General features: G+C 41.5%; 1 protein-coding gene across 6 annotated transcripts in view; it reads right to left on the bottom strand.

The window, feature by feature from the left end:
• Positions 1–18,434, bottom strand: part of tfdp2 (transcription factor Dp-2) — a 76,940-nt gene that overhangs the window by 40,725 nt on the left and 17,781 nt on the right. For 2 of the 6 annotated variants that reach the window (XM_052110047.1, XM_052110051.1), the window contains exon 2: positions 2,365–2,443. In XM_052110047.1, coding sequence (XP_051966007.1) covers positions 2,365–2,376 — 12 coding nt within the window. In that variant the 5' untranslated portion in view covers positions 2,377–2,443. Of the gene's footprint in view, positions 1–2,364; positions 2,719–14,544; positions 14,575–18,434 lie in introns of those variants that run through there. The other 4 variants (XM_052110050.1, XM_052110052.1, XM_052110049.1 and 1 more) reach the window with 4 other exon arrangements.

The following is an 18,434-nucleotide window of genomic DNA, read 5'->3' on the forward strand; positions in this document are numbered from 1 at the left end:
TATAACTTGGTAAAATTATTAATTATACAAATTTAATTTCATCATTAGTTTTTCATTATGTTGGTCACATTTTAGCTTTTTCAAATGCACAAATTCCATCAATAAATATTAGGGCTGGGAATTGCCACAGACATCCCCATTCAATATTACAACAATATTTCCAAGCTGATTAGACATGTATTGCGATATTGCGATTCTGTAACTATTGGGATTTGATGTTTTTATATAAAAAAAAATTCTTAGAAAGTAAGGTCTATTGAAGAACAGCTGGGTGTGAAATGATAATTGTTTCACTTAAAACTACCAATCATCCAGTGAGTGCACTGCTTTGAGGAAGGCGACTAGTTATAAAGCCTGCTTTGTCTCCAGACAAAATGTCCATTTGTATTCAACAAATAAATATTTACAATATATCATTTTAAATTATCAAACTAATTTTGTCATTTTAGAATTTCAAATATAACATACTGTATATTACCCCAGGCTATTTGCTATTATCATAATGGTAATTTTGCAGCATACAAATAAAGGCTAAAGAGTAAACTTGTTCAAGAAACTTTCTGGGGGTCTACTGAATGATGACACACATGACAATTGAACCGTAGTGCCAATGTCATTGCATGTTATTTGCATATGCATGCAAACAGCTCCCAGATGACTGACGGAGAAAAAAAAGTGAGAACTCACCATTTGCGTGTTTTCTGTGAGACATGGTCACGCTGTGCGCCAAAGCGCAAATGAACTTCTGAACAAAAAAGCAAATTGAATGCGCATCTCCTTCATTTCTTTCATCTGTTCTTCAAAATATAATCAGGTGTGTTTCCTCAAGCACACGTATTTGCATTTAGCAGCATTTCTTGTCGACAGTAAATGTGCGAAATTGCCTGCCACTGCGCATGAATACACCGGCTGTTAGATTTTAAATATTGCGGGTGCACGACATGCATTTCACAGAATTCAACAGTTTGAAAAGCCTTTTTACACAAACTATTTATTAAAAGCATTGTCAGACATAATCTGTATACTGACTTATGACAAATACTCTCCACAACACCTCTCAAATAAACGTTTGGATTATGCATCATAACAGGAACATTGTTCATAGCAGAGGATTTTGACGTCCAACAGTGAACAAATGGCGCTTGATGGCTGTAACAGCGATGCGTTAAAGAACTAAACTTTACGAATTAAAGTTGGGACTGTGCTAGTGAAAATATTTTGTCCTCAAAAATCCTCGAAAGTGCTTCAAACCAGAAATTTTCAGAAACGATATCAAGGTGAGTCTTGTGATCAACAAGGGAAGCTGCCGTGATATAAATTGATCAGCTCTGCACTATCCCATCTCTGGATTACTAATAGCGAGGGAAGTCCGTTTGAAGTACGCACTCCAGATAAACACTAGGACAGGGCAGAGCAAGACATTCTGTGATGTCTCGCAACACACTTACATGAAAGCCAGGCTTCAATTGCACTGCGCAAATGCGTTTAAAGGGTGTCAAGCACCGGGCACCAGCTTTGGCATTTTGATCATCTAGCGTTAGAAAATTCCCAATGCAGGGAAAACCCTGACAGCGTAAAATTTGGTCGCGTATGCACACTGTATCGGAAAATCTATATTTTTACCCACCCCTAGTTAAAACCCTCAATAGGAGGGCTAAATCATATCTGTATTGTCAGCTAGTGAAAGACTGTGAAAATCTATAGAAACTAGGGCTTTAAACGGACGATCAAACAAATGTCGTTTGAGTTTACAGAGACATCTATTCACAGGGGTCGTAGGTCATGGAGCATGTCACCTTGATTTAATCAACATGACATCACAGAGGCAGATTTAAAAAAAATTGTTAAAGAAACTTGGGCTCTGAGATGAGGTTCTCAGCAAGCATGGAAAAAATGTCAGCTTTACTTTTGTATAAGGCATTACAGTTAGATGTGCTTTAAAAAATATTCATATACACATATTTGTAAGGAGTAATAGTGAGGCTTGCAAATTAACTTATTCAAAAGCAGATGGAAAAGACGTATGACAAACGGTTATCAAATCTCATATATATATATCCCATACATTTATATAAAGGCAGCATTGTTCTTAGCATTGTTAAGTTCAAATTATTTCAAGTTATATAGTTAGTTACCACAGCAAGATAAGAGTAGAACTTTAGCACCTAATGACTTCAAAAAAACTTTGCTTTCCAAAATAACTCTTTTGCTTTTGTTTTGAGAACAGTGGAAACCAAGTGGTTTTAACATGTTGACACTTGAACCATGACTAACTTGACAAAGATCTGAACCATACCCTAGATGATCTAAGTTGACAACTTCACAAATTTGAAACCACACAAACATGCAAATGTTGTAACTCACCACGTTGGCCATCGTACTCAATGTGACGGGAGATCTGTCTTCTGATTAAATCCTTTTACTCGCAGTGCTGCAGAGTCCCCTGTAGACACACATACATATAAAAGTAAGCAAGTGTGTGTGTGTTATGCCCAAACAAACACACACTCAGCCTGTCCTCATTACCACGAGGAAGATTGTAAGAGGAGAGGGAAGCTCTCGATGATGACGGAGATAACACTGATGACCAGAGATGACAAAAGGGACAGCGAGAGGAGGAGACAGACGATAGAGGAGAATTCACTCTCCCCACCCCTCTCAGGACCCCCACAGCACGTCACTTCCAAACTCTCTCCCCTCCCCGGAAAGTAAGTGTTTGTGAGAGAGAGAGAGAGAGAGAGAGAGAGAGAGAGAGAGAGAGAGAGAGAGAGGATTACTTTATCCAACGCTATCAACAGTACAATAATTACTGGAATGTCAAATGCCATACCCAGTCATGATGTCAATGGCTATCCATTTTCTGATTTACCCCTCATTGGGACAAAACCAGCACCTTTTGTGAACCGTAACTTTTAGGATGCCTAATAGTTAAACTTATTTAGTATACTGGATATGTGTTCATACAAACACAAGAAAAAAATCCACACAAATATCAAATCATACACTGATGCATTTAAATGCCTCTATGAAGGAAAGCCTTTTTTTTTTTTTTTTTTAGTAATGAGGCCAAGTGCAAAGAATGCTACAGCCACAAAGTAGTACACAACAATGTCTGGTTTTAGGACTTTCCTCATGTACATGAAAGCAAATGCATTTCATGCGTTGTTGCATTCCGAAATGTATCAGAATAGGTGCATATTGCATTGCCAGTATTGCTGCAAGAGGCGATATAGTGAGCATTAGCATGAACAGTTTGATTTTCAGTTTGATTTCCGAGTATTCCGGATCATACAAATAAGGTTGGGCATAGAAATGCATCTCCCATTTGACTTCAACTCTTCAGATTAGGGATGCACCGATACCACTTTTTCTCTTCCGATCCAAATACATGAAATCTCAGTATCGTTCATACCGATCCCAATCTGATACCAGTGTTGTTTTTTGCATAATCAGTTTAGAATATCTTTACATTATTGTGTGGAACTAATTGGGATTACTCTTTAATATGTAAAGAAACACAAACCTCTAACTACACATTATTTCAATATAAATGTATAGCTTATTAAGAAACACTTTATTATTAACTAGTATACTGGATAATGTAGCAGCAAAATTAACATTAATTCCAGTCTTCAATAATTCTTAATAATAATAATAATAATAATAAATTGTTGTAAGGTAAGTGAGGACCCAAAAGCGATATAACAAAAAGCAGTCTTTAATGAAAGTTCGTAATTAGATCACAACAGAACACAAAGTCTTCTCCTTGAGAGGCGAAAGGTAAACATAAACAACCCGCAGCGTGGGCGAAGAATGAAGGGAGCAGTCTTCAGAGCTCCTTAGCGGGCGTCCCTTAGGTGGCTGCCGGGGCTTGCAGTGTGGCGCCGACAGGCTGTGGATTCCCCTGGGGTTGGCAGGGATAGAGGGGAGAACGTGAGAACCAGACCTCTAGCAGCGAGGGGCGAACTGAATAGAACACAAATCCAGGTGGATAACGGAGAGAGGGGTGCAGAGGAGCGGAAACAAATACAGGACAGGACTGGACAACGACAATTCAGACTGTGGATAGAAACAGCGTGTAGCGTTCTCAAGTGAGACTCAGACAATGAAGGCAGAGAAAGCAGGGAAAGAAGTAGAGCGCTAATCAGCGGGGAAAACGGAATCAGGTGGGGAGGAAATTGACGAAGAATTAAGGGGAGACGAGAGACAGCTGGGGAGCGAGGGAAAAGGAGAGAAGTAACAAAAGAGAGCCAATAGATGGCATAAGAGTAGAAGGAAAGAACAAGAGCAAAACATATGATGATACGACAAGACAAGACATGACAGTACCCCTTCAGCGAGCATCTCCTGGCACTCTCGAGGAGGAAACCTGGCGGTTCCAGAGGAAATCATCAATCAGCGAACGGTCCAGAACGTCCCGAGAGGGAACCCAACTTCTCTCCTCGGGACCGTATCCCTCCCAATCGACCAGAAACTGATGACCACGGCCCCGGGGACGCATGTCTAGAATCTTGCGGACCCTGTAGATGGGAACGCCCTCAACGTGAACGGGGAGCGGGACGAGTGGGAGCGTGGGCAGCGGGCTTGACACAGGAGACGTGGAAAACCGGGTGAACACGGCGAAGATAGCGGGGGAGAAGAAGTCGTACCGCAACGGGATTAATGACCTGAGAAATTCGGAACGGGCCGATGAAGCGTGGGGTCAGTTTACGAGGAGCGGACCTAAGGGGAAGGTTGAGGGTGGAGAGCCACACCCTTTGACCGCGGCAGTATCTGGGACTCTTGGATCTACGCTTATTAGCAGCCTTAACTGTCTGGGCTCTAAAACGGCGCAGGGCTGAACTAACACTCCGCCAAGTGCGTTCGCAACGTTGGACGAAAGCTTGAGCGGAGGGGACGCTGGAGTCGGCGAGTTGCGACGTGAAAAGCGGAGGTTGATAACCAAGGCAACACTGAAAGGGGGACAGACCGGTAGCGGACGATGGAAGGGAGTTATGGGCGTATTCGGCCCAGGGGAGGTGCTCAGCCCAGGACGCGGGGTTGCGGGAGGCTGCGCAGAATGCGGCCAACAGTCTGATTGGCCCGTTCGGCTTGACCGTTAGACTGAGGGTGGAAGCCGGACGAGAGACTGACGGACGCCCCAATCAAGCGACAAAACTCTCTCCAAAATACAGACGTGAACTGCGGACCCCTGTCTGAGACGATGTCGGACGGGAGACCGTGAATGCGAAAAACATTTTCAACAACAATCTGTGCCGTCTCCTTGGCGGAGGGGAGTTTAGCGAGGGGAATGAAATGGGCCGCCTTGGAGAAACGATCAATAACCATGAGAATAACAGTCTTACCAGCCGACGAAGGAAGGCCAGTGATCAAGTCTAGGGCAATATGGGACCACGGTCGCGAGGGGATGGGAAGTGGTCTCAGGAGACCCGCTGGGGGGGAGTTACCGGACTTAGTCTGAGCGCAGATGGGGCAAGCTGCTATGAAACGCCGCGTATCACGCTCTCGAGTGGGCCACCAAAAGCGCTGGTGAATGGACACGAGCGTGCCCCGGACGCCGGGGTGGCCTGCCAACTTGGCCGAGTGGCCCCACTGAAGAACGGCTAGGCGAGTGGAGGTAGGAACGAAAAGGAGATGTTTAGGACAGTTACGCGGAGAAGGTGTGTTACCAAGCGCCCGTTTAACCCGTCTTTCGATTCCCCATACCGCTGCCCCGATGACGCAACCCTTAGGGAGGATCTCCTTTGAGTCCGTAGGGACCGAGGAAGGAAAGAGGCGCGACAGGGCATCAGGCTTGATGTTCTTAGAGCCCGGACGGTAGGAGATAACAAACTCGAATCGAGTGAAAAATAGAGCCCAGTGAGCCTGGCGCGCATTAAGACGTTTAGCGGAACGAATGTACTCTAAATTTCTATGGTCCGTCCAAACGATAAATGGAACGGTCGCCCCCTCCAACCATTGTCGCCATTAGCCTAAAGCGAGGAGGATTGCGAGCAACTCACGGTTCCCCACATCGTAATTACGTTCGGACAGAGACAGGCGATGGGAAAAGAACGTGCAAGGGTGGACCTTGTTGTCAGCAGCGGAACGCTGGGAGAGAATGGCTCCCACGCCTACTTCGGACGCGTCTACCTCGACGATGAACTGTCTAGACAAATCCGGGGTAAGAAGGATGGGCGTGGACGTAAAATGGCTCTTAAGGAGGTCAAAAGCCCTCTGGGCCGAGACGGACCAATTAAAGCGCGTTTTGACGGACGTGAGGGCGGTCAGGGGGAAGCCACCTGACTGAAATTACGGATAAAGCGTCGGTAAAAATTGGCAAAACCGAGAAAACGCTGCAGCTTGACGCGTGATTTAGGAGTGGGCCAGTCGAGCACGGCTTGGACCTTGGCAGAATCCATCTCAATACCCGCGGTGGAAATGACAGAGCCAAGAAAAACTACTGAAGGGGCATGGAAGGTGCACTTCTCTGCCTAAACGTAGAGGCGATTCTCCAATAAACCTTGAAGGACGCGGCGAACATGCAGGACATGAATCTGGAGTGACGGTGAAAAAATCAAAATATCGTCGAGATAAACGAAAACAAAAATGTTCAGCATGTCTCTTAGGACGTCGTTGATGAGCGCCTGAAAGACAGCTGGGGCGTTGACAAGGCCGAACGGAAGGACCCGATATTCAAAGTGCCCTAACGGGGTATTAAATGCGGTCTTCCACTTATCCCCCTCCCTAATGCGCACGAGATGGTAAGCGTTATGCAGATCCAATTTAGTAAAATATCTGGCTCCCTGCAAGATCTCGAAGGCTGAAGACATCAGAGGGAGCGGGTAACGATTCTTAACTGTAATGTCATTCAGCCCTCGATAATCAATGCATGGCCAAAGAGAGCCGTCCTTCTTCTTAACAAAAAAACCCCGCCCCGGTGGGAGAAGAGGAGGGGACTATGGTACCGGCGTCGAGCGAGGCGGATAAATAATCCTCAAGGGCTTGGCGCTCGGGAACCGACAGAGAGTAAAGTCTACCGCGGGGGGGGAGTGGCTCCTGGGAGGAGCTCGATCTTACAATCATATGAGCGGTGCGGAGGGAGGGAAGCGGCTCGGGAACGACAGAACACTGCTCGCAAATCGTGATAGTCCTCCGGCACACCAGTCAAATCACCAGGCTCCTCCTGAGAGAGAGAGACAGAGGAGATGGGGGGAATAGCAGACGTTAAACATTTCACATAACAAGAGACATTCCAAGAGAGGATGGTGTTCTTAGACCAATTAATGGAGGGGTTATGTTGAACTAGCCAAGGGTGGCCTAAGACAATAGGAGCAAACGGTGACTGAAAAATAAAAAGGAAATGGTCTCGCTGTGATTACCAGAGACAGTGAGGGTTAAGGGTAGCGTCTCACGCTGAATCCCGGGAGGGACTACCATCCAGAGCAAACAGGGCCGAGGGCTCCCTTAAATCAGAAAGGGAATGCTGTGCTCTCGAGCCCAAGTCTCGATCCATAAAACAGCCCTCTGCCCCAGAGTCAATCAGAGCCTTGCAGGAAGCGGAAGAGCCGGTCCAACGGAGATGGACAGGGAATGTGGAACAGGACCTTGAAGGAGAGGCCAGGGTCGTTGCGCTCACCAGTCGCTCTCCAATCACTGGTGAAACTCTGGCTTTTACCGGACAGGATGTGACGAGATGAGTAGCAGCGCCGCAGTAAAGACAGAGGCGATGGTTAATTCTTCGCTCCTTCTCTGTAGCCGAGATGCGGATGCCCCCTAACTGCATGGGCTCTGACGGCGCGGCGAAGGAGGAGGATGGTAGAGCAGTGAAAAAAGGGGCTGAGAGAGAAGCAGGATCAGCCTTACGGGTCCGGCAGTGAAGGTCGATTCTTCTCTCGATGCGGATGGCGAGTTCAATCGCGGAATCCACTCGAGTGGGAACCTCACGGGAGAGAATCTCGACCTTGACCTCCGCGCAGAGACCCTCCAGAAAGCGGGCGAGCAAGGCAGGCTCGTTCCAGCCGCAAGAGGCGGCGAGAGTCCGGAACTCGATGGAATAATCCGTGATGGACCGCTTACCCTGACGTAGTGAGGACAGGACTCGGGAGGCCTCTTCGCCGAACACGGAACGGTTAAAAACCCGGATCATCTCCCTCCTGAAGTCTTGATAGTGGTTAATGCAGTCAGCCTCCACCTCCCAGATGGTCGTGCCCCACTCACGAGCCCGTCCGGAGAGGAAAGCACGTATGCGACGCGGGCCCTGCTCAGGGAGTAGGTGGTGGGCTGGAGAGAGAAGACAACATCGCATTGAGTCAGAAAAGCGCGGCACTTCGTGGGCTCACCAGCATAGCAGGGCGGGTTGTTGATCCTGGGCTCAGGGGGCCCGGAAGACCTGGAAGCGGCCGAAGAGTCGAGGCGAAGAGTATGGAGTTGACCGGTGAGGTCAGCGACCTGAGCAGCCAGGGCCTCAATGGCATGTCGGGCAGCAGATAACTCCCCCTCGTGTCTGCCTAACATTGCCCCTTGGAGCTTTACAGCCGGCAGAAGAGGACTCGGGATCGCTGGGTCCATTTGGTGGTCTGAGTCTTCTGTTGTAAGGTAAGTGAGGACCCAAAAGCGATATAACAAAAAGCAGTCTTTAATGAAAGTTCGTAATTAGATCAAAACAGAACACAAAGTCTTCTCCTTGAGAGGCGAAAGGTAAACATAAACAACCCGCAGCGTGGGCGAAGAATGAAGGGAGCAGTCTTCAGAGCTCCTTAGCGGGCGTCCCTTAGGCGGCTGCCGGGGCTTGCAGTGTGGCGCCGACAGGCTGTGGATTCCCCTGGGGTTGGCAGGGATAGAGGGGAGAACGTGGGAACCAGACCTCTAGCAGCGAGGCTGAACTGAATAGAACACAAATCCAGGTGGATAACGGAGAGAGGGGTGCAGAGGAGCGGAAACAAATACAGGACAGGACTGGACAGCGACAATTCAGACTGTGGATAGAAACAGCGTGTAGCGTTCTCAAGTGAGACTCAGACAATGAAGGCAGAGAAAGCAGGGAAAGAAGTAGAGCGCTAATCAGCGGGGAAAACTGAATCAGGTGGGGAGGAAATTGACGAAGAATTAAGGGGAGACGAGAGACAGCTGGGGAGCGAGGGAAAAGGAGAGAAGTAACAAAAGAGAGCCAATAGATGGCATAAGAGTAGAAGGAAAGAACAAGAGCAAAACATATGATGATACGACAAGACAAGACATGACATAAATTGTTATTAATGCTATTATTATTGACTTTTAAACTTTTAAATACAATATATTTGAATTGTGCACCTTTTAAACCCTCACACTTTTATTTTGACATTCTAAACTCTCCAGGAAGTCCTGTATGTGTGTGCTTGTAGCAAGTTCACAGTAGTTTAATTTGCTTCTTATTCAAATTCTGGTAAAATGCTCCTCTGGTTCCATTCTAAATACATATTATAAGTGAACCGAACTATTGAGCATCTACATCTGAGAAGTTGTTGGTGAGCAGTGCTCAAATATTGCACTAAAAATAACTGTGAGGGAATCACCCAGGTCTGCGTGTGCTTATGTGTGTGTCAACACAGCAGCACCATTCACTAACGTGCTGGCGCTGCACATGCATACTATATTACTATAAAATATAAAATACTATTTACTTATTAAACACAGCCTTTTGTGATCCACAGAGCTATCACATGTCTTCAAGTGGCTTTGAATAAAATGCATGAGTCATTTGGACTGCTTTAAAGGTGTTTTTATGGTTCTTTTATGTAATTTTTGGAGCTGGATAGTAACTAACATGATTAACACACAGTATCGGACTTGGATCTGACTCATCGGACCAATATCCGATCCATTTAAAAACATCAGTATCAGAACCGATAACGATCCAGGTATCGGATAGGTATTTTTGCACAGTGTTATGTCCACATTGGCAAAATAATGCAGGTTTAAGAATTGTTCATGGAAACGAAAGTCACAAAAACTGGACGTGGAATGGTTTTGGTTTGAGGAAATGGTTCTCAGTTCCCAACCTTTATATGGAACCGATCATATTAAGACTTATTCATGATTCATATAATTTTGAAAATGTTTGTGTAAGCGGTATTGGTAAAAGAAAACCAACATGTGTGCGCATGCATTTTTAAATGTCACACCACAAATTGTAGGTCATCCACTTAGACGGCACTCTGTTGTTTACCACCAATGCGCAAAACAAGTGTGTGTACACAAGTGTGGCCATAAATGTGTCTTTTGCAAACAGTCAGCAAAAATACAGTCTGTATACTGTCTGAAAAAGCATGACTGTATGTTAGGGAAGTTGTTTTTACACTGTTGTCCAATGTCCAATAAGTATGCTAATGTGTGTCCACATGATCTGCTGAATGTGTGTCTTTTTGAGGAGGCTAGGAGAGGCGTAGAGCAGACAGCTGGTAAGCCTGGCTGTGGTGGAGGGGGTAAGCCCGAATGAAATGAGCAGATCAATAGATTGGGGGGTCTAGCCATGCTGCCCCTGTCCCACAATACCCCCTACAGCCCCCTGCCTGAGGTGCACATAATGGCCTTTTGTCCCATGGGAGAGAAGCCCGACACAGGAATCAGAAAGAAGCTTCAAAGTGGCTGGAGGTCTCTCCTTCTCTTTTCTCTTTCCCTTTCTATGTCATTCGCCCTCCCCCCAATCTCCCTTTCTCTCTTTTACTGGGTGAGGGAGAGGCCACCCAGTAAATGTAAGAGAACTTAGGTCTCGGTGGGTTGACACATTGCTCTGGTGACATGACACTACAGAGACAACTTGTTGCTGAGTAAGAGTAGACACAGGGTGGACAAGGACAGCACAGTAACCAAATAATGACAAAGATTTAATCTAGACACAGTAAGTCAAGCCCATTATTGTGCTTTGTAGTCCATTGGTAGAAAAGTCTTTTAATTTAACGTCTTGAGATAAAAGGTGATGTACTGAGGACCTGTTCAACGGACTTCACTGGTCTTTATTTATTGGCATTTGTGTACTTGATCTCAATCACAACAACATTTGACTCGTCTAATTAGTGGATTTGAACAAACCCCGAACCCCAAGAACTGTATTTCAGCATGTAACTCATTGTGCACTATTTGTGCAACATACAATACCACAAATTGTGATAGTGCTATTCATATTCTAAGCAATCAAAATAATGTCAAATCATGACACCAGAATATCATAAAGACATGGCTGGGCTCATATGGTTAGAGCCAGTAAACAACCACCTAGCAACACCCTAGCAAAAACTAAGAACTCCTTAGTAATAGGGATGCACCGATTCGATACCTGGATCGGTATCGGCTCCAATACTGAAGCTTTTATACGGATTGGGTATAGGTCCGATGAGCCCAAGCCAAATCCAATACTGTGTGTTAATCATGTTAGTTACTGTCAAGCTCCAAAAATGACATAAAAGAACCATAAAAACACCTTTAAAGCAGTTCATATGACTCGTGCATTTTATTCAAAGCCACTTGAATACGTGCAATAGCTCTGTGAATCACAAACGGCTGTGTTTAATAAGTAAATATATAGTATGCGCCACGCCAGCGTGTTAGTGAATGGTGCTGCTCTGCTGACACAAACTCACGCACATGCTGGTGATACACTCGCGGCTATTTTTAGCCTTCACAGTGATGCGCAATATTTGAGCACTACTCACGAACAGCTTCTCAGATGAAGATGCTCAATAGTTCGGTTCACTTATAATATTTAGAACGGCACCAGAGGTGCATTTTAGCAGAATTTGAATAAGCAAATCAAACTACAGTGAACTCACCTACATACCACTTACATGACTTCCTGGAGAGTTCAGAATGTCAAAATAAAAGCCTGAAGGTTTTAAAGTTAAAAGTGCATGATTAAATATATTACTGTTGTATTTAAAATTCTAAGTCAATGTTAATAGTAATAATTTATTGTTATAATCATTATTATGTGTTTACAAATTAGAACAATATAAGTTGAATGGGTTTCAAAAAATAACTGTGTGAATGAAAGGTGGACTGATATTTTACAAATAAATTGGGAAAAAAAGAGAGATCTGAATCCTTTAATACTCTGTGGTCGACGGACGCGCTGGCACATCCTGCTGGATTTTTTCGTCATTAGAGCGAAAACAACTTAAAATACTCATTTTGGGGCATACAGATAAGTATAAGACATCATTAGAGACTATAAAGGGTCTACTTTTATTTGTACAATAACAACAAATCCTTGGGCTTTTGTAAAATAAAGAAAATAAAAAGGGTGAGCTTGCAGTCTCTGTCTTCACGAGCATATATCTGAAACACATCACAAAAATGAACCGAAACTCTGCGAATACTTATCGCACAAACATGAAACATATGTCTAAAGAAATAATAGCTTAAAATGTCTACTTTTAAATAAAACAATTCAAATTTAAAACAAATATTCTCCTGCAAATGTATGAAACAAAGCAATGTACCATTTCTCCTGGCTCAACTAATTATCCCTAATGTGATCACACCCACCAGCAGAGCGTACCATTCATAAGCTAATGTGCTGAGGCGATCGATGCAAACGGTAAACGCCCCCGACTGTGCCTTAAAAAGCATCGTTCATTCACTTTTATTCACGTTTGGAAGACAGCATGATACACAAGTGAGGAAACTCCTGGATAGTGACGAAGAGTTAACATTTTCCTCAGAAGAAGAGCGGAACTCCGATGAACGTTTGTATTTTGAAGAGAGACAATTTCGGACAAGTCATTTAGTTTTACTTACAGTTTTAGCCAGGATTCAGAATATTGACATTTGAAATATGACTACTAATATGCAAGTTTTAGTTACATTTAAATGCTGTTTCGGCTAAAGCAGGTATTTAAAATGTATGCTGTATGATATAAATATGACATGTAATATGATATAAAAATAATAAGAATGTTTAGATGATATTTTATCTAATGTTTATGCTGCCTCATTATCATCAACAAAGCTTGTGCTTGCAAATATCTGTTCAGGTTAAATGAGTAAAATGCATTTTAAATATGCACATATTAGAAAATCACCATCTTAAAATGATTTCTGAAGGATCATGTGACACTGAGGACTGCAGTAATGATGCTGAAAATTCAGCTTTGATCACAAATTGCATTGTACAATATATTCAAATAGAATTCTGTTCTTTTAAATTGTAAAATGAGTTCACAATATCACTGTTTTTACTGTATTTTGGATCAAATAAATGCAGCCTTTGGGAGCAGAAGAGACTTATTTTATACAGTAGTGTAGGTCTAAAATTTTTTAAGTGACGTCTTTATGTGAAGAAAATGTATAGTCAGATTACTTCTTTTAACTTAAAACTTGATTTTGATCATTAAGACTTTCTGTCACATTCCTAATTGATGGGCCAAGGTGAGGGGTCTTTGTCTCCTCAGGTGTGAATCACATCCATATTCATGTTAAGTCACACCTCCTCGCATATGACCTTTCTAACACTAAAAGTGTCTTACAAAAGTTAAATTACTATTGTTTTGTATGAATGAGTGATCAGGATGGTTTTCACATAATTCTGCAGCAAAAACTCTAGGCTACAATATCCAGTTCTCAAAAGTATTGTGGACAAATGTTTAGTATCTGTTATGTGGCCTTATTTCAATGACTTAAAATTTAGGTTTTTTTCAAAAACCATGCATAAACTTTATTTTCTCAAAAATACAAACATGTACACACATGCTGCATATTATTGTAGCCCAGTTTGTGTTGAATACAGTGTGATCAGACTTTAGCCATTAATGTGTTGTTAAGCAACTGAAAAAAGCACAAATGTCAAGGCATGTCAAAACTTCTCCAGGGACCAAAACACCCTCAGACCCCAGAGGGTTAAAGTCCAGATACAAGTTGAAACATTTTTGCAAAGAAAACTGGCTTCTTTTTTTACTGAAGATTTAAGCCTGGAATTCCTGTTAATTTTGCTGCTACATTATCCAGTAAACTAGTTAACAATAAAGATACTGCATACATTTATATTGAAATAATGTGTAGTTAGAGGTTTGCATTCCTTTTCATATTACGGAGTACCCCCAATTAGTTCCACACAATAATGTAAAGACTGATCTAAACTGATTATGCAAAAAAAAAACAAAATAAAACACTGGTATTGGATCGGGCGATACTGAGATTTTAGATATCGGAATTGGAAGAGAAAAAGTTGTATTGGTTCATCCCTACTTAGTAGACCCACAGCAACATCCTGCCAACTAGGGGCTGTATAAACAATATGGATATTACTCAGAAAAAAATATTCTATATCATTGACAAACTTTAAACAATTTTCTATATTTAGCTTCCATTCTAAATCTAGACGATTGGATCAGGTCGATAAAAAAAGCAATTCGGAAAAGTTATACACACAACTAGCTAGCTCAATCACATGAAATCTGATGGTTAGAAACATTAGCTGGCTAGCAGCTACCTCGTCCTGCTGTCATGTAAATCAGTAATGAGACTAGGTAGCCACTAGCTAGCTATTCAGCTAAAATTATGTTGTTGTGTACCGAACAAGACAGCACTCACAATGACACATACCAAACGACTGAACACAACAGCAACTCTGACATCAACACCACTGCTGTTCCTATGTTCTATTTAGATAAATGTTGTTTTGATGATTCAAAGCGCTGTCACGTCCTACATTGTTGACATAGGCAAGGAAGTTCTTCATGTGATGTTAATTGGCGGTTGGCAGTTCAGGTTATGGTGTATTACCGCCACCAACTGATCTGGAGTGTGAAGAGTCAAAAGAATGTCTTTCAGCGTAGTCAAACGTCTGCTGAAGATGATGAAATTGGCGAAATTTCATAGAAAAGAGATCACACGTCTCATGCAGGACTAAATGCTAAACTGAGGATACTTCTTGAACTTTAAAAGGTAGCTTACACTGTGGAGTTTACAAGTTCTGTTTAAATTAATTCTTGAGGTCTAACAAACATTTGGAATGTTTTTCCTCCCCATTAATGGTACAGTGATTCCTTTCGAAAAAATATTGTTGCCCATTCTACTGGCAGCCACCCAAAACACACTTGCATCACAGCATTTTTTTTTTTTTTTAAATCTAGTTTGCAATGCATCCTCAAAAAGATGCAGCATTATTTACAAAATGTTTGATAATCAATAATTAATGCTGGTTTGAAATAGGTCTATTACAAATTACTTCACTAAGTCATAAGCGATGAGACATCTTTTGTCTTATGTAATGCACGCTCGACATTATCGTGCTCATTTCAACACAGTCATGTTGTGGTTTCCACATGCTTGAACACTCAGCAGCAAAACAGTTATGAGCAGGGCAGCGTGATGCATTCAAAGCACAACAACACAAAATAGACGAGGTTGTGTTTTAAACATAAACATGCATATGCTTGATTGCTCTGCAGTACCAAGCTTTATAGAGCTTGCAGGATGATATGCAAAATACACCATGAACAAGGCTAACAAACAAAATGGAAAAGCGCAAAATTGTCCTTTTACTGGGTGATAGACTTTGCCTATAAATCAGTCAGGCCTATTAACCGACCATTCTTTGTCTATTGACTATTGAATGAATGGCATTTATGGTTGTGAGCTGATATTTTCTGATTTATTTTTTAATACTGGAAACATTTTATTTTCATGACTTTCATTTCTGTAAATTGTTTTAAAATATATAATTTTTCACTGATGCAGATAACAGCGCAATTTGGCAGCAGGGTGCCCAGTGTAGCCTGATTCCCAAATAAATGACTCTTATTAGCAGTGTTCCCTCTTATTATTATTCTTGCTGAGAAAATCCTGTTCCTATTGTGCAGAACCGTCGGCCACCTGTGCAAGATTGTATATACTGTACATTTTTGATAATATCAATAATTTCACAGATATATCAAAATATATTTAAAATTTCAATACCACAGTAAAAATGGAAAATATGCTATTGAACACACTCCTTTATTTAAATTTAAATATAAATGTACATTTTAACGTATTAAATTAAAAGAATGGCATGTTGCCTTAGTGTTTCTCATTTAGGTAATCATTGTTTAATGATATGAATTTAGGTGAATAGTCATAATATTAAAGAATACTATAAGTAAGTATAAGAATAAGTATAAGACTTATAAAGTAAACTAAGAACAAAATAGGGTAATATAAACAATTAAATCAATAGCAGTCAGTGGCTTTCTTTTCAATTTTGTTGTTTGATTATTACTAACAACATAATACACAGCAGATTTATTAGGCTGCATTAGTGAATTTACACTGCACGTCTTATGCACAGATCTGATATTTTGACACATACCTGTTGCACCTGTTTGCATTCACGTAAGACATAAGCGGCTATATATGTTAATCAGTCGTGGGACAAGCATTGACCATGGAGAACATCTAACCATTTGGGTGTGCAGCTGCATTTCCACATTCACCAATAGTGCTTGCGCCTCACAGTAAATGTGGTTATTGTCATCACACAACATTTCACTCAAAGCTTCAAAAATGAACATTCATATGGTCTCCAGTTCAAACACTGAGCATGCATTTAGCTCTCATACAAGAAAACTAAGTTTTCCCAAACACCTTGGAGCATACGAGCAGTGCACGGATGTTTTAACGTATGCGCGTGAGAAATATTAGAACTGTGCGGCCACGCGTGCTTATGAGCTGGTTCTTTTGAGTTAATCAAAAACATACAGTGTGACCAGTGTAGTGTGGTTCCTGAATGAATGTCTCTTTTCACCTGACTGTCTTTCGCGAATCAAACACTTATTCATCAGTCAGAGCGGTTACTGAATTTCTTACTAGGCTATGACTTGTGTCATTTCCAACTCGAAATTAATTAATAAGTGTTACCGTTAGGGCTGAGCGATGTGATGATGCAATCGGATATCGAAAATGTCTTACAAAGATCCCGATGCCGATTGAGAACAGATGATGAATGACAATATTGGGAAAATGGCAAAACCATGGATCTGGGAAGTTGGCAAATATATTAAACAGCGGGCAGGTGGTGAAACTAAGAGCCGCCACCCACCAACTGGCTGTTCACATTACAATGTGAAGTTACAGATACGCATACGTTTTGTTGCAATCAGTGGATTTTTACATGAGAATTAATGAATGATATGTTATCACATTTTTTTGTTTACTTTTTTAGTTTTATTTAATATAGTTAGGATAAATAACTGGATTGCATTTATGCCTCTAAAAAGTCTTTGTAAACACACCTTTTACAAGAACTGTATTAAATTTCTATTTGTTATATCTGATATGCTGAAATAAATCTAAAATGATCTCATTATTTGGAATACTGCTGAGGACAGCAAATGCAATAATTGCATTTCTTATTTCCAAATAATTCTTCCTCCAAAATACTAAAAGAATTATTAAATAGAACCATTAAGAGGAATCGGAACTGGAATCGTTACATTTCTTGAGCTTGTCGATGGATAGTTTTTCTGTTTTCAATATATATATATATATCTAAAATTTATTTATTTTTTAGAAATTTTTTAGATTTTTAGAAAAATATCTCAGCCCTGTATGTCCTCCAATGCAAGAGAACGGTGATCAGACCTTTGTAGCTCCGAAAAGGAAAAATAAATGTAATCCATAAGAATCTTCATTAGCGATATAACAGGTTTGGGTGAGATACAGAACAATATTAAAATCATTTTTTTACTCTAAATCTCCACTTTAACTTTCACTTTCAGGTGTGTAAGTGAAACTTAATAGGCACCACATGTGACTTTCAGATGTAAAAGTTAAAGTCAAGATTTAGAGTAAAAAAGGATTTAAATTTTGATCTGTTTCTCACCCACACCTATTATATCGTTTGTGAAGACGGATTAAACCACTGGAGTTTTATGGATTACTTCTATGTTTCCGTTATATGATTTTTGGTGCTACAAATGTCTGATCAACATTCACTTGCATTGTATGGACCAACAGATCTGAGATATTCTTCTAAAAATCATAATTTGTGTTCAGCAGGTGAAAGAAATTCATACACATCTATGATGGCATGAGGGTGAGTAAATTATTTTTGGTGCACACTAATGAAAATTAAGTATAGCAAAACATTTTTTAAATATGTTCATTTCTGAGTAGAATTTATTTATTTGTATATGTTATGGTTGTTCAGCCAACAAGTTGTTTTGTTTCAGTGTAGCAGAAAACTGCACTCTTGTTTTATTACATGCAAGTTCTCATCCACACATGAAACCTTTAAGACACAATCACCCTGCCGTCACCCTTTCCTGCTCCTCTCTTTTGTCATTCTCTTCCGTCCTTCAGTTCGCCTGCCATAAATCCCATAGCTCTTCGTCTGTCAGCCTGACCTCTCATTCTCTCCCCCATCCCTCTGATTCTTTTATCTTTTTCTGCCTCTTGCTGCTCATCACTGTCCTCTCTTCTGTCTATCAGTCTCCATCATT

Source organism: Xyrauchen texanus, chromosome 38 (assembly GCF_025860055.1).
Source record: "Xyrauchen texanus isolate HMW12.3.18 chromosome 38, RBS_HiC_50CHRs, whole genome shotgun sequence".
Taxonomy (NCBI): domain Eukaryota; kingdom Metazoa; phylum Chordata; class Actinopteri; order Cypriniformes; family Catostomidae; genus Xyrauchen; species Xyrauchen texanus.